Here is a 16,005-nt window from a genome sequence, read left to right as displayed (position 1 = left end):
TCCTCTTCCTCCTGGGTGAGCATCACTGGAGCTCGAGTCCAGATCCCGGATCCTGGAGGCGGGCACAGAGGTGCTTAGATTTAAGGGGTAAGTTCAAAGCAGAAAGGAAGCTCTCTTAAAAATGAAGGGCAGTGTGAGTGTCGGGGCCAAGGGAGGATGGTTGAGAATTCCTAGTAAAACTTTACAGCTTCCGCATTTCCCCTCCTCTAAATCTTCCCATGAAAACCGTGCGTCTGGGGGGGCCGTCTCGGCTGAGTGAGGGCAGGAGCCACCCATTAGCCCAGCTAGGGAGGGCTTTCCGGCTTCATTAGTGCTGCCCGTGGTCTGGTGGACAATGGCATGCTAAGTGGGTGCCCCGCTACAGGCCCAGAGGTGAGGAGAAACAGCTACAGATGCCCGCGGCAGCCGGGTGGTACCCACGCTGCCCTCCAGCCCTGCTGGACCGCATCTGTGCAGAGGAAGCTCAGCTGTTGTCCCTTTTATGCGTATTGACTTAGTGGAGTGCAAACATGTTAAAAGTTCACTTTCTCCTTTATAGAAGTCTATAAAAAGGCTCTTAAACTGGAGTCCTAGGGCTTCAGCGAGACACACGTAGGCTTGGGCCCTGGGGAGGGCAAGGTCCATCCCTCTGCCTCCAGCATGGGGTGTGATCCCCTCAGCACGAAGCCTGAAAGCCCTGGTTTAGCCAGCATGGCTGCGGTGGACGCGTGACAGTGGGCAGAGAGGTCCCGACTCAGGGGCTGCCTGAGGCCTGTGGGCTGTCTGAGCCCAATGCCTGGCAATTGTTCAGTGACTTATAGACAAGTGAACGAAGGCTCTGGGGCTCATGCCAAGCGCCCAGCCACCGTTGCCCTGTCCTGCTCCCTGTGCCTCGGCATGGGCCACAGCTAGGGCTTGGGGCAGGAGCGCCTCCTGCTCGCAGGTGCATACAGTGGCATGTCCGCCTGACACCCGCTGCCCCTTTGCACCCTGCTGACCTGACCCTGCAGAGGGCCGCGCTCCCTGCAGGGGCTGGCAGCACAGCTTGGGGCTTCCTCCATTGTCTGCCCCCATGGTCCACTGAGCTGGTCCCTCAGGAACTCGGGGGCCGGGTGGGCTGTGGCAGCCCCCCTGGCCAGGAGGGGTCTTCGCAGATAAGGCTGGGCTTTCCTGAGAGGAAGAAACATTCAGAGCTACGTGAAAGGCCAGAGGGAACTGGCACTTTTGGGAAAGAGCAAGCATTCCTCTGGGTGCAAATCGAGTCAAAGCACAGAGGGTCAGACGGAAATCCGCACCTGAGGGGAGGCTGGCTGTGCAGTTGGAGCTGGTTGTGCCCCTCTGCCTTGCTTGATTGAGCTCTTAAGTCCATTTTGTCTTGAGTAAAATGGAGATATGTCACTAACTGGAGCATGTTTGGAAGGTGGGGGTTAAATGTAATACAAGTATGAGGCATGCAGCAGTGCATGGATTTTACTGTTTCCACCATCACGATTATCAGTCCCTGTCCCTGTCATTATTGGCAGTATAGAAACATTTGCTGGTGGAAGTGCCTCGGCCACGGTTGTCGCTCCACACACTAAATGGTATGAAAAGCTTGGGGTGTTGCTCGGAAGCGCTCCGTGGACTGATGTTCTAGAACAGAGCTGCCCGATACAGTGGCTACTGAGTACTTACAAGGTGACCAGTGAAAACAAGGAGCTGAATTCTTAATTTTATTGTGTTTTAATGAATTTAAATTTAAATAACCACATGTAGCTAATGGCATAGCTACATTGGATGGCACAGTTTTAGAAGGTTCCCCCCAAACTGGGCATGGCCCAGCTCCTCTCTGTGCTGTGGTAATACAAGATGGGGAAGGGCTTGCCAATGACACCAGCCCCTCAGCCATACACAATGCTGGGTTACAATTGACCATGGTATTGATAACCACGTGGCCACGTTCCTTTGAAGCTGGCCGCATGGAGATGAGCTGGCTACTGTCAAACATTGACCCTAGCCAGAGTTTGGATTCTAGCCATGACAGCCACGAGGCTTCTGACCTTTATGGGAACCAGAGCAATAGAAAGAAGCAGCTCATTTTGATGGAGCATCTGTCCCTGACACTGGGCTGCCAACTCCATTTTAACAGATGAGACCACCCCTGGAAGAGGCAGGGTGACCTGTCGGGGCTTCATCCCCTAGCAGTTCCTCAGACCACAGAGATAAAGACGAGCCAGGTTTTGCACTGACTGAGGAGACACCAAAGTACAGAGGCTCAAGGTCTCAGGCTGCAGAGTGGAGCTTTCCTGGCCAGGCAAGGCATGGTTTCCCATCAACAGCTGTGGGGATGCAGGCTCAGAGGGTCAGGGGGACCAGCCCAAGACCCCACAGGGAGGTGGACAGCCACTGGCAGCAGGATGGAGATCAGGGGCTAGGTCTCTGAGCGCACTTCTCCCATGCCCCCCTCCCCGGTCCCCCCGCAACCCTGCTTCCACTTCCTGCGGCCACCCTCAGCCCCTGAATGGACAGGCCCCACCCTGGGGCGCATCCTCATGCACTGGAGGGTGGGCGGGGCCCAGAGTGGGGTGGTCCTGCCTGCAGGGGGCGCGGTGTTTGGTGGGGTGGGGGCCTGACAGCTGACAGCCTTAATAGGCACATTGTCCCCTCACTGCCGAGAGCGCCGCCCGGCCACTTCCTCACACGCCGCGCGCTGGATGAGCTCATGTCTGAGGCCGCGGGCGGCGCGGGGCGGCCGAGCTGGGCTGCAGGGAGGCCCGGCGGCCGCGAAGCCCGAGCGGCTGGGGCGGCAGAGTCGTGAAGCGGAACGTTGTAATGAGCGACGCCGGCTGGATTTATGGGGCTGCGCACGTGCGCCTGGCCTTCCTGCGAGGGCCTCGCCTGGGAACAAAAACAAGCCCTGGCCCAGGCACGGCGCGACTGGGTCTTAACAAGAGCCCACTAATTACTGGAAGGCCTCGGCCAGGTCCCCGGCCTGCAGAGGAGCAGAGTTGGTGCTGCTTCCTGTGTCAGCGTAGGCTTCGCTGGAGCCGGTCTCTTCCCAGGAGGACGTCCAAGGCCAGCCTCTCCCTGGCTCTATGGCCTCGTGGAAGGGGCTGATTCCACCCGCCCCCATCCTCAGTTTTCCTCATCTGTGAAATGGGATAACGCACCTTATGAGGCCATTGTGGGGCGTTCTAGAAGGAGCAAGAGTTGACTTGAGAGGGACTTACTCCTGGTTTTGAATCCTGTTCAGCCAGGTTCCTACTGTGTGGCCTGGCCAAGTCACTGCACCTCTCTGGTGCAAGTCGCCTCACCTAGAGTGTGGGGAAGGCTTGTTCACTGTCAGGGTCATTGGGAAGGTCTGCCAAGAGGACGCATGCAGGCTCCTTGGTGTTCCTAGCATTCATACTGCTGCCGCTTCTCCGTGCATGATCACATCCCTGGTTGTGGTGTTAGTGCGGTTTCCCCCGAGCGTGGAGGTGGCAGACGGGGTCTTGAGCGGCTGGCATCAGGTGATCCTGCCCTGCGCCCTGGTGGTCTGAGCAGCTCAGGGTCGGACCCACGTCCTGTCCAGGGCATTTGGAGACTCACCAGGGCCAACAAGCGCCATGAGCTTGTGATCACAGCCTCTCTCTGCTGGTGGGGAGCCTGATGGGACCAGGAGCCAGGCCTTGGACTGAGCTGCAGCCTGTTGTCCTGTCCCGGGGCCAGGGCTGTGAGAGGCTTCCTGACTCAGGCCTGTATGTTGGGGTCATCAGGAAATGCTGCCCATGGCCCACCCAGGACACCTGCCCAGGTTAATACCCTTGCCTGTGAAAGGTGTGACCTCAGCCTCACTGGCACACAGGCCAGGGCTCTCAGCCGCCGTCACACAGAGGTTTCTCCTGCACACATTTCCCGCTGCTGTCCCTGTCTATTGATACTGTGGATTTAGCATCTAGCCAGAAAGTTTCCATGTCCACACCCTTTTCAAATCAAGATCCAGGGAAGCGGAAACAGCAGATACCACGAGATCCAGGCTGCCGTTAGCTGTGCGGCCGGCTGGCTGGTGTCAGCCGAAGTCTGGTGCCAACATCAGACTTGACTCTGAAGCCTCTCTGTGCACACACGGAGCCAGAGACCCAGTAGGGTGTTGCTCCAGAACCGGAGCTCCAGGAGTGGGTGTATGCACCTGGGTCTTCCTCCTTCTTCCCCTCTGAGTCAGGCACTCTGACAGCTGGCTTGCTTCTGAGGGTCCCAGCAGGCTCGGCTTGACCGTGATTTGTGCAACCCTGAGAGAGAGTCCCTCTTCCCTTCTTCTTCCCTGGGGTGAGGCACTGAGGATGCCACAGGGCACTCAGGGAGGGTGGGGTCTTCTTTGCTTGCTCACTGCTGTACATCAGAGCTGAGGGCGGTGCTCGGCCCAGAGGGCTCCGGGGCTGTGTGTGAATGAACAGTACTTGCTGTCTGATGGGGAGATGGCCGTCAGCGCCGAACAGCTGTCCAGCAGGTACAGTGCTGTCACTGGTGGGTGTGCAGGCTACACCAAGGAAGGACACCCAGCCGGACGATGGGGTCAGGAGGGCTTCCTGGAGGAGGTGGAAGGGCAAGAGAAGAGACCCAAAAGGTCAAGCAGGGTTACACAAAGGCAGCAGTCATGTGTTCGGGGCTGAGGAACTGACACATGCCAAGTCTTGCAAGCAAGATATGACTGGCCTGACACAGAGTCAGGACAGGTATAAAGAGGGGCGGAGGTGGAAGGTGAAGCTGGAGAGAACAACCAGCCTTCCTCCATTCTCAGGCCTTTATCGACTTCGAAGACAGCTTTTAAAACTTCCATGGATGGTCTCATATCCTTAACCATTTTATAAATGGAGACATCGACCATCACCTCAGGTGTGTTAGGATTGAACCCTCTGTGTGTATGCAAGTCTTGCATGCTGGAAAGGGCCAAGTGATGGGGTATGGTGATGGTTTCGGGGTGCTGCCCTCTGAGTAGCCCTGGGGTTACTGGGGACACTTGAGGCAGAGGAGGGTTCAGCTGAGGGGCCCCTGGAAAGTGAGGCTCCCTGGGGGTCACCTCAATGGATGCTGTCTGCATCCTCCAGGTGTTAGGGTCTGCTCATAATGAAATCCTGGAGGGGCCATCAGTGGCTGTTGGCAAGCATGTCCTAAGTACTTGGCTGAGCCTAAGTTCTCTGAAGTTGGTCCAGCCTTTGCCCAAGGTGGCATCTCGTTACAGAAGCTGTGTGGCAAGACCAAGTAAGTAAGTGGAAGTGGCTTCTCTTCTGGGGCTCGGAGGCTGTCTCAAGGTGGGAATCCGTAGCTCAGACCTGAGGGGCCCTAATGAGGAGCTGCCAGGGTTCAATTAGGCGCGCGGCCCCAGCTCTGCAGTGTTTGACTGACAGCTCATTACCCTGCTGCCATTTTGGGGCAGTGGAATTTAATCTCCCAGATGGGAAGCAAATCAATTTGCCCATCGGCCGCAGCTGAGCCTCCTTGAACTCAACTCTAATTTATTCTCCTAAGCTTAGGAAGCTTTGTCGTTTCAAGGTACAGAAATATCAGGTTTCCCAGCCAGCCTGGGCATGGTGTGCATAGGTGAACATGTCGAGAAGGTCAGGCCTGGAGCCCAACCTCCTGTTGGTTGGTGGGGACTGTGCCATCAGCCTGGCTAGGAGGAGACCAGGGTTCTTGCCCGGGAGGCCAGGCTCATCTGTGGGAAGGTTGTATATGGAAATTGAGGGCCATGTGACATCCCAGGTCATTGGGATCAAGGTCGCCTGCCCAAGAACTCAGCCTGGAAGGGACTCCTGCCAGCAAGGCACATGTGACCGGCTCACCTGGGCCGCCTGCATCCTGGGGCCACGTTCTTCTGTGTTGGGGTCATGGCTCTGGTTTCCTAGATTTAGACACAAGAAGATTCAGAGGGTGTCGTCCTGGGACTCTGAGCTTTCTGCCCTCCCTAGTGAAAAGTGAAAATGTTAGTCACTCAGTCGTGTCCGACTCTTTGCGACCCCACCAGGCTCCTCGATCCATGGGATTCTCCAGGCAAGAATACTGGACTGGGTAGTCATTCCCTTCTCCAGGGACTCTTCCTGACCCAGGGATCAAACCCAGGTCCCAGCAGATTCTTTACCATTTGCGCCACCAGGAAAGCCTCCAAAGTGTCATCATAAACCCACAGTGCAAACAGGGACCTTTACTTTGTAATACCAGGTCTGTGCTCAGGACTCAGGTGGCCTCTCGCCAGTGATGACATTACCTGTGGCATGTGCGCCAGGACATGTGACGGTGCCCCCTCTGCTGTGGGTGCTGGGCCCCAGTGGGCTCTGGCAAGCAGTGGGTGCCCCTTCTAAGCATGCTCAAGGGAGAGTTAGCAGAAGAAGCACATTCAAAGGGTGAAACAGGCCAGGGAGGGCTTTGCTGAGCAGGAAGGTAAGCTGTCTTATAGAGCAGAGAGTCCTGGCTGATTCTGTTCAAGGTGGATGTTTCTCTGCTTGTCCCTTGATTTTGCCCCCTCTGACACACAGGGCCTGGAGTCTCCTGCCTTAGGTGAGTGAGAGTGAGCACATGCACGTGTGTGGGAGGGTGTGTGCATACACGTGTGAGCATGTGTGTGAGTGAACATGTGCGTGATGGTGGGTCACTTGAGTGGGAGCAGGGGAGTGAGGGGAAAGTGCCGTCTATGGAGAGAGAGTTTCTGAGATTCTTTCTCTGAGTTTGACAAAGGCGCCCGGCTGGGTTGGTTTTCAGGGGTCAGGGAAAGGCCAGTCTATTTACACACCTTTGCTGAGGAGCATGGAGGGGCGGTGATGGGGGCCGGGATTAATGAGCAGTTTTATTGCCTTGCCTGTCAGGAGGGTCATGCGATATTATTTTGATATCGGGGCCCCCAGAAGCAAACACAACGGGCCAGGTTATAAATGGGAGAAAAGCCAAAGAAAAGGCGGCCTCACCCTTTGCCATTGAGTGTTTCCCTTTCTTCTCGGCCAGGGTTGGCCTGGGACCCTCCTCCCACCCCCAGTGCCTTCAGGTGGATCGCTTCGAGGCGGCACTGAGGCCAGCTCCCAAGATAACACCGGTCAGTGGCGCCTGGCCATGAAAATTAAACACCATGGTTGCTAAAGAATAAATGGGCCATGCCATCCCCCAGCCACCGTGGCCTCTGATGAGAGCTGGGCCACTCAGGGTGACTGAGGATACAGCCTGCATGACACAGAAGGAAACAAGGGGGCTACCAGCACCCTGAATCGACTGGTCCAGGCTGCTACCGTCTCCAGGAAGGCCAGACTCGACAACAGACCAGCCATGGGGCCTCAGGGTTTTGAGGGATGTGATGGAGTGAGAGAGGGCAATTACTGCGCATCTCTTATTCCCATCCCTTCCCTTTCCTTTTTCTCTTCTTTCCTTCTTGCCTTTTTTTCTCTGTCAGGGCTAACTGTATCTAGGACCAAACACAGTCACCTGACCCAGGTAAACACACCCATGGATGGACAGCTCCACATGCTGGGGGCAGGGATGGGGCAGAGCTAGGGCTGGCGTGGCTGCCTGGCTGTGAGCAGGCCGCAGACCCGGACCTCCCAGCACAGGGACACGGCGAGCTTCCCTGGCTGGGACAGAGATGCCTGTGTGCCGTCCGGCCGCTCGTCCCTGTCTCCTGGCTGTCTTGGCTTAGAAGATTCCAACCTTCCCCACACAGCCTGGCTGTAGGTTGTCTGCTCCCAGAAAGTCTCCCTGAGCACTGTGAGCCCGTGGGTGCAGCTCCCCCTGCCAAGCCCCTGCCCATACAGTGGCTAAGTCTGTGGGTCACCCACACTGCTGGGCAGAGGCAGCGTCTCACCTGTCCTTGCAGGAGGCCCTGGCCTGAGCCTCGTTCAGAGTAAGCGCCCCATGAGTCCTTGAAGCCCACTGCGCATGTATGCTATGTGCTCAGTCGTGTCTGACTCTCTGCGACCCCGTGGACTGTAGCCTGCCAGGCTCCTCTGTCCATGGGATTCTCCAGGCAAGAATCCTGGAATGGGTTGCCATTTCCTACTCAAGGGGATCTTCCTGACCCAAGGAATGAACCTGAGTCTATCGCATCTTCCTGCACTGGCTGGCAGATTCCTTACCACTGTGCCACCTGGGAAGCCACTGGATTGTTTTAAATACGTGTTTCTGTTTGCCTATCATCCGGGTTCTGCGTATACCCCCAGGCCAGCTGCATAGGACCTAGAAGTTGAATAGGCAAGAAGCCATGTCTCACTGGAGTAAAATTTGGGAGTGCATACCATAGGAGGGGCCAGTCCCCAGGGCAGAGGGGATGGGAAGAACTCCATCTATAGACATAGACAGTTGAGGTCAAACCCCATTCCACACTGATAGCTTGGGGGATACACTTCACCTCTCTGTTGTAATTTTTTCATCTATAAAATAGGGAGGGTATGATCAACCTCCTAGGCTTGCCATGAGAAGTAGATGAAATGATGTATATAGAGGACCAGTACACACACATGTCCACATGCACACGCACACACACACACTCACACAGTAGTTGTCAGTGTGGTCCCAGTTGGAGCCATGGCACTGTGTTAGATCTCAGATGTCATTTAAGGAAGCTCATAGGCTTTCTGACGAAATCGTCTGGATTATTCGGGGCAGAGCCCAGCTGCTGAGGGCAAAGGTTGCTCCTCAGAAGTAAGCAGGAGGGGGTGTTGTCTGCCCAGCTGCCGGCACAGGCTGCGTTGCCGGCTGCATCCTGAGGTCGGGCTGGGGCTCAGGCGTGGTGGCCGTGGGGTGAGTGGCTCCCTCCCTGCTCACTGCAAGCCTGCCTCCAACACAGCTCACAGCACCAGGGAGACGAGGACAGCCCTTACCTCTGCAGAGGCTGCAGGTTTCTCCCTTCCCAGAATAATCTCACTTCTGGTAAATTTTACTAACTGCAGACTTTTCATTTGAGGTCTGTGTACGTTTCAAGTGGTTCCTTGCACTCATACCATTTTTTTTTTAAAGTAATGAGCTGTTTTCTTTTTTCCCTGTAAACATGAGGCCGACATCAGAGAACAGTTTTTGATCTCAGTTTTGAAAACAGACAGGGTGGTTTAGAGATAATGGGGATCCCAGGCGAGGGGTTGGCGTGCTTTCCCTCAGTGTCACTGAAAAGAATTTCTTCAGTGAGCCCACATTTCAGGGGCACAACACACTCTGGATTATCGAAAGTTTAGAAACACTTAGGTGATTATGGTAAATAATTCACACAAATCCTGATGAATGCAGTCTATTCTTTTGTGCACAATCGAAGAGCAGAAACCTGCAGCGCTCTCCTCTCTTGGCTTCCCATCCTTTGAGTGACATCTAGTGGACGATCTCTGATAAACACAGGACTGGGTTTTAAGGTGTTCCTTTTCCAGGGCGAAGGAAATGCCATTTACCTAGAAACTACTTAAACCTCTGTTCCATCTGTGTTTCAGTCTCTGAGTTGATAATGGCACCAAGGCCAAGTGGCCTCTCTTTGTTGCTGATTAGTGTGCCATCTTGGGCCTTGTCTTGGTGGTCAGCATTTCTGTGTTTAAATCTGGTTATCACGAATTAGCAGTGTGATCACAAGGTACTCAATCTCTCCCAGTCTGTGTTCTCAGCTGTAAACTGGCTCTAACAAAAGGACCTGCCCTTCAGGGCTGTCACAAGGGCAGAATGGATACCTGTAAGAGACTCAACACAGTGCCTGGCACACAGCAAATAACCAGCTCCTAGAAGCCAGCGTCATCACAGGTGTCATCTGCACAGACAACACTCTTGGGTGAATGGATACTCAGTATGGTTTGTCCAGGAAGACGTGTGCAGATATTACTGATGGAGTGATATCATTTTTAAGATGCATCTTCTTTTTTTCGTATTGTTTTAAAATTTTTTATATTGGACTATAGTTGACTAACAATGTTATGTTTCAGGTGTACAGCAAAATGATTGTTATACATGTATTTATTCTTTTTCATTGTTTTCCCATTTAGGTTATTAGAGCATACTGAATAGTTCCCTGTGCTATATAATAGGTCTTTCTTGATTATCTGTTTTATATATGGTAGTATGTATATGTTAATCCGAAGATGTATCTTTAAAAAAAAAAAAAAAACCTTTCTTTTTGCCAAAATATAATTAATAAGTAGGAATATGTGATCTAGACACAGTAAAGATCTTGGGGGGAAATGTAAGTCTTAATAACACCTTATGTTTAGGAAAATTTCAAAAAATCTTTCAGGTTTGAGTGAGAAGTGTTGTAGTTGCTTTTTCATTGAAAAGGCTGGTTGTGTGATGGCTTAGGAATTCTATTTTTATTTCATTAGGCACAGTTTGGAAAGGAAAAATGATCCTTTACATTCATCCAAGATATGCAGCGTGCTATGTATTTCCTCCTGGGTAAAGTCTGCTTTAGAATCAGGCACGTTTCTTTTCTAAAGTGACAAAAGCAGTCTTCTGTGCCTTTTAGGCAAATTTAGATTAAGGTGAATGTACCTTCTGAAGCACAGAGTGTCTGCATTTTGCTAACAAGTTGAGATAGCCAGAGCTTCGCTACTCTAGTGTGGCAGGGATCATCCCTAAACACCCACCGCTATGAAAGCGGACAGCATGATGGGGGCCTTGGTGTGGCAGGGATCATCCCTAAACACCCACCGCTGTGAAAGCGGACAGCATGATGGGGGCCTTGGTGTGGCAGGGATCATCCCTAAACACCCACCGCTGTGAAAGCGGACAGCATGATGGGGGCCTTGGTGTGGCAGGGATCATCCCTAAACACCACCGCTGTGAAAGCGGACAGCACGATGGGGGCCTTGGTGTGGCAGGGATCATCCCTAAACACCCACCGCTGTGAAAGCGGACAGCATGATGGGGGCCTTGGTGACAGCACCTTCCTTGCCTTTGGAGAGCTCCCAGTAACAGGGACCCCATCCTGTAGGAAACAGCATGGCCCGGGTTGAGGGCTGAAGGCTTCTGTCACTCCATCTGGCAAGTAAGTGGCCCAGGGGCTCTGGGTCCAGCCATGAGTCAGAGAGATGGTCAGGAGGGAGGAGGTGGCAGGAGAAAGCGGAGCTCAGAGTCTAGAGATCCAGGCTGGAGGACCAGCCTGCCACCTGCCACCCACATGGCTGTTGGAACATCTGCTTTCTCATCCATGAAATGGGATCGCACCCTTGCCCGGTGTCATGGGATGAAAGGAGACTTTATACGAACTCCCCCCTAGAGACCATCAGGGTCTGAGGCTGCTCTCCCTACCCCAGGGTGCAGTGACCACTGTAATATTTCTCAGGGGTGGGCTGCCCCACCCAGGGTCCCCCATTCCTGTGATGAGAGAAACCGACTTAGGACTCAAGGGCACAGTAAGTTGGAACACACCAGTCAGAACAGTTTAACATTTTACTAAATCAATTCACACAAATTCCAAATTGCAAATATAATTAAGGACAACAGATTCTGTTCTGCCTTTTAAATCTTTCATTTTTCAAATCCAACATTAAGACAGAAAGTAAACAAAAATTAAGTCTGCTGCAAATTCATGATTTTTCTTCTTGAGGGGAGGAAAAAAGGAACATTATAGTAAAAAGAACGCCACTGGGTGTACAATAAAGCACCACGACACACGGTTACAAAACGGGCTTCCTGCGCTCTGCCCCACGTAGAAGACTGCTCTCCCCACTGCTCTGCATCAGGCAGGATTCCATTAAAATAAAACTATAAAATCTCCTAGGTTACACTAAAGTCAGACACGGTCTGGAACAGTGCTTAACAACAGTAATGTCAACTATCAGTGCTAACGTAAAAACATTTTAGAAGGTCAAACACAATTAAACTGGAAACCAAAACCTTATTTTCCCTAGATGAGCAAAACTGGGGGGAAAAAAAAATGAAAGGGTTCCCGCCTCCCACTAGGAGTGGAGGGGATTTCTTTTTTTCTTTTCTTTCTTTCAAATTGGAGGCGGGGGCACGGTGCGGGCTGGCCTGCAGTTCCTCAGCCTAGTTGGCGTCCAGCTTGGCCATTTCCTGCACGTATATGCCTATACTCTCACTGTCGAAAAGCACAAAATACACCGTTTTGATGGAGGAGGACATTGTGGACACGAAATAACTGGAGATGGCCTTCAGGATCAGCTGAGCTGCCGTCTGCTTCGGAAAACCGTTCCTGTGAGAGAGAGAACGAGGGCTCAGTAACTACGGGCCCACGGCGGCCACCGGTCCACCCTCCCCAGCCACCTCCTCCCTCCAGGAGCCCCTCGAGTTCCCTGTGCCATGGTGGCCTGGTGCTGTGTTGGGGTTCACGAGCGGCCCTCAACCTCTGGCTGCTCGGACACAGGTGTGAGAGCCCAGGGCCACCAGGCAGGGGGAGGATGAAGCGGCGGCAAACTGTGTCCTGCAGGAAAATACGCTGTGTGCTCCAACAGGGGGCGTGCCATGATGCTTTCTGAGAGGCAGTTAGCAAGGCGACAGGTCTGTGTTTCGTGGCGTGTGGGGTGTGTGCTATCTCTTGTGGGCGGTGTGAACACTCACAGTTCTCTTCCCAGCATCACTGGGACTAGCATGGGGCTTGAGATACAGCCCAGGCTCCCAAAGGCTCTCCGGGGGGCTCAGTCTCAGGGGTAATGGAGGCTGGAGCTTCTCCAGGAAGCACCAGCCTCTGTCTTGTCCACGGTAAAGGGTTGCACCCTCCCCATGGGCCTTCCGATTTCATGGGTGCCGAATATCCTCCTCCCAGTACACACCAGCTTGGACACCCCATAGGCCCGAGTGTCAGGGAGCTGTGTAAGGGAACAGCCCTGGGACAAGTAGGCTCTTCATCCCAAGGGACAGCATCCAAGTCTCCACGCCAAACTGACGTGAATTCACATACAATTCCATTTAAAGTAAATGTCACGTGGCTCAGAACTCAGGCAAGAATCTGAAAGGCAGGACTAACAGGATAAGCACTCTGCTCCGTGTGTGCCCGGGGCTGTTCCTGGGCAACATTGCAGGTGCGGACCCACAGGATCCAGGACTGTGACTAGGCTTAGTATAGGGCAGATAATGGCCCTGGATTCAGGCTCTTACTGACCCGTCTACAGTTCAGGATACTGAGGGCAAGAGTGAGGGGCTGGAATCCACGGGGATTTCTTTGTTCATCTGCAGGTCTACCGTCTTCCATCCGACCGGACCTTGGAGTGTGAAGTGTGGGGCCAACTTGACTTTGCTTCGAATGGTGTGCCTGCTGCCTGGCGAGAGGCTTTCAAATGTGTCAGGTACAGGATTTCTCCCTGGCTCACTCGCTAAGCGCTGTGAGATGTGCACCACCTTAGCTTCTTTTGGAGGATCGCACTTAATCTCGTCAGCACTCAGAGCCTTTCAGGGCCGAGGAGAAAGCCATTCTTGCAACTTGCTTTCGATCAAACAGGGCTTCACTCAGCTTGATAATGGACCCCTACTAACTCCTGAATGCTTCAGAAGTGAAGTTCACTCTTAGATGACACGGGCATCACCCCAGACCTGTTCCCAGTCTGTGCAGAGGAGCCTGCAGGCTGTATGTAGTAGGTGCACCCCAGAGTTGGGGCTCCCTCGCAGGTTCCCCCGCCCCAAGCACAGGGCACTCCTGGCGGCAGCCAGCATACACGAGCCTGTAACCAGACCAGGGTCAGAAGCTGAGAGAGCGCTGCAGAGGTGTTCTGGCCAGGATGGTGCTCCAGACAGGCAGCCTCCACCTGAGGACCCCCTGGGGGCTCTCTGCACCAGCAGAGTTGGGGTGACCAACAGGCGGCCTGGGGTGGAGGGTGGTGGGAACAGTGCAGGAAGTTTCTCATCCCCACTCCGGGACCTGCAGGCTCAGCCTGGCAAGAAGCTGTTCTCATAAGCCTGGCTCAGCTGCCTTGACTCTCCTCACAGGAGTCAAGAAGCACAGAGGCCATGCTGTCCAGGATAAGACGCAGGCTGGAATGACTGCACGAAGTAAAGCTGACCTTCTATTTCGGCGCTTCTCTCTGGTGAGTGTGCTGTGGGGCACCCAGCTCATACCCTGGAGGGGCTACCCTTCCTTCCCCACCCCCCACTCTTGAAAGGGGGACCAGGCCCACTTTGGGTGCAAGCGTGCAGGCACAGGGTCCCAGGGTCACCCGAATAAGGGCCCCCTTGAAGCATCTCACCAAGAGCAAATGTTTATTTTCCTGCTGTAAATACAGATGCTGTCCGGAGAACTCATCAATTAAAACGATCCCACTTGTTCTGATCCTGATGAGAAAAGCATGAGGAGGCAGCTGCCGCTGGGCAGACAGGCAGGAGTGGGGTCGCGGGGTGGTGGTGGGGGGCAGCAGCAGGACCGCAGAGCTCCACCCACCGCTGGGGGCAGCCTGCACTCAGGCCAGGAACTCCAGGGGCTTCTGACCAGGCAGAGCTCGGCCTGTACACACCACCTGGCTAGGTAGGGGCCGGGCAGCACTGGGAGGTGTTACCTCTGCACTGGAAGCCCAAGACCAGGCTCCACAAGCCCCAGACACCCTACTAACGATGCCCTCCTGGGTGTCCTTGCCTGCACAGGTGAGCTGGGCCGAGGTGAGGGACTCTGTCGTGTGGCCTGATGGTCACAGCTCACCTCCTCTGGCATGTGCCCCACTGGAGCTGGCTCTGGGCAGGGCTTCGTGAGCTGCCCTCGTGCCACTCTGAGGCTGCTCTGCCCGAGCCAGGGGAGATGGTGTGGTACAGAGACGTGGCGGGGCCTCTCTGGGGCGCCCTCACCAGGCCAGCCACTGCACCTGTTGTGCCCAGCACTTTCTGACACAGACCTTCTCCCCCAGCTTCCCATTCCTCTGCCCTGGAGGATGTGTGACTCTGACTGAAGGGATATTAGTCCCTGTTCCTCTCAGTCAACAGTTCTCCACTTTAGCTTCTATCAGGATTACGGAAGGGTGGCCAACATGCAGTTTTCTGGGCTCCAGCCAGGAAGTCTGATGCTCTGAGAGCCACTGTTCTACACACAGTCAGGGTAGACTTGATAATCTGAACTTGTACTGTGGGCCCAGAGGTTAAGAACCTACAAGTGGGGAGCTACAGTGCCCAGGCCTGTATGCCCCACTGTTAAGGGAGCACAGGCTGATCTGGCTTGTCCTGCAAGGTTGCTGTTGGGTGACTATGAACATGATCTGTTTCCAGGAGACCTCTTGCTGACAAACGCAGACCTGTGTCCGAGGCAGTCACAGCCTGAAGAAGAAACCCAGCCATGGGACTGTGGCCACTCTGGACCACACAGGCCACCAGGAAGGAATGGAGGTGGCAGCAGCTTTCCTCTTGTCTTCAGGTACGGCCTCAAAACAATTTCTAGTAGGCACACTTAGAAGTATTTGTAATGGAATGGAATGTGTAAGACGCAGCAGCCTGGAGCCCCACAGGACTTGAGTCTGGGCCCTGGCTCTGTGCCTTGTTTCCCCACCTGGTGAAATAAGGCGGGTAATCAAGTATTTATTACCTGGAGAGGCTGTGCACATTGAACAAGACACTACACAGAGCCCTCAATCAATAGTGTCACCTATAAAGTGGGAACAGGGTCTTTCTAAAGGTACACATGGTGGGAAATGGCCTCCCAGGCCCTGTGACAGCTGGGATTGGGTGACTGCTGCTGTCTCTGCTGACAAAGTTGTAGTCAAGGCACCCAGAGGGCCGCCATCCAGGCCTGCAGCATCCAGTTCTCGTGGAGGGCCGTCAACCGTTGACTGCTGTGGTGTGGGCAGGGGCTCCATCGCCCTCCTGGTGCAGCTCCGACCAGTTTAGAGAGAGGTGCTCACCTCTGTGTGTCTCACTCATCTCTTGGCTTAGTTGCTGGCTGGCTGGCTGGGCTCCCTTGTGGGTGGAATAACCGCTGCCTCTCTGCTTGGCTGGGTCTTCCTCTCCAGTCACTCTGTTCTACCACTGCCACGCTGTGTCTGCCTCCTGGCTGAGACCAGTTGCCACCGCTTCTAGAGTGAGGGTGGACACGGGCTCCCACTCCAGTCAGATCCCAGTCTGAATCGTGCCAACCTCTCTCAGCACAAGCTTCCTCCACTAGGAAGCAGGTTCTGCGTGGTGCTGACGATGGGGATG

The 16,005-nt window shown here is 54.2% G+C and overlaps 2 protein-coding genes across 12 annotated transcripts in view; one reads left to right on the top strand and one right to left on the bottom strand.

The window, feature by feature from the left end:
* Positions 1 to 16,005, top strand: part of LOC113895342 — a 205,455-nt gene that overhangs the window by 167,989 nt on the left and 21,461 nt on the right. For 5 of the 7 annotated variants that reach the window (XR_003511813.1, XM_027546456.1, XM_027546454.1 and 2 more), the window contains 3 exons: positions 13,075 to 13,184; positions 13,822 to 13,919; positions 15,082 to 15,226. Coding sequence is in view for 6 of the 7 variants with exons in the window: in XM_027546456.1 (XP_027402257.1) it covers positions 13,075 to 13,184; positions 13,822 to 13,919; positions 15,082 to 15,096 (223 nt within the window). In the remaining variant the exon portion in view is untranslated. Of the gene's footprint in view, positions 1 to 13,074; positions 13,185 to 13,821; positions 14,518 to 15,081; positions 15,227 to 16,005 lie in introns of those variants that run through there. The other 2 variants (XM_027546457.1, XM_027546452.1) reach the window with 1 other exon arrangement.
* Positions 11,314 to 16,005, bottom strand: part of LOC113895341 (core histone macro-H2A.1) — an 81,957-nt gene continuing 77,265 nt past the window's right edge. For all 5 annotated transcript variants that reach the window (XM_027546448.1, XM_027546449.1, XM_027546451.1 and 2 more), the window contains exon 9: positions 11,314 to 12,094. In XM_027546448.1, coding sequence (XP_027402249.1) covers positions 11,929 to 12,094 — 166 coding nt within the window. In that variant the 3' untranslated portion in view covers positions 11,314 to 11,928. The remainder of the gene's footprint in view (positions 12,095 to 16,005) is intronic.

The sequence above is a fragment of the Bos indicus x Bos taurus genome, chromosome 7 (assembly GCF_003369695.1).
Source record: "Bos indicus x Bos taurus breed Angus x Brahman F1 hybrid chromosome 7, Bos_hybrid_MaternalHap_v2.0, whole genome shotgun sequence".
In the NCBI taxonomy this organism is placed as follows: Eukaryota; Metazoa; Chordata; class Mammalia; order Artiodactyla; family Bovidae; genus Bos; species Bos indicus x Bos taurus.
Note: the sequence above shows the minus strand (reverse complement) of the source record. Positions and strands in the feature narration are given on the sequence as shown.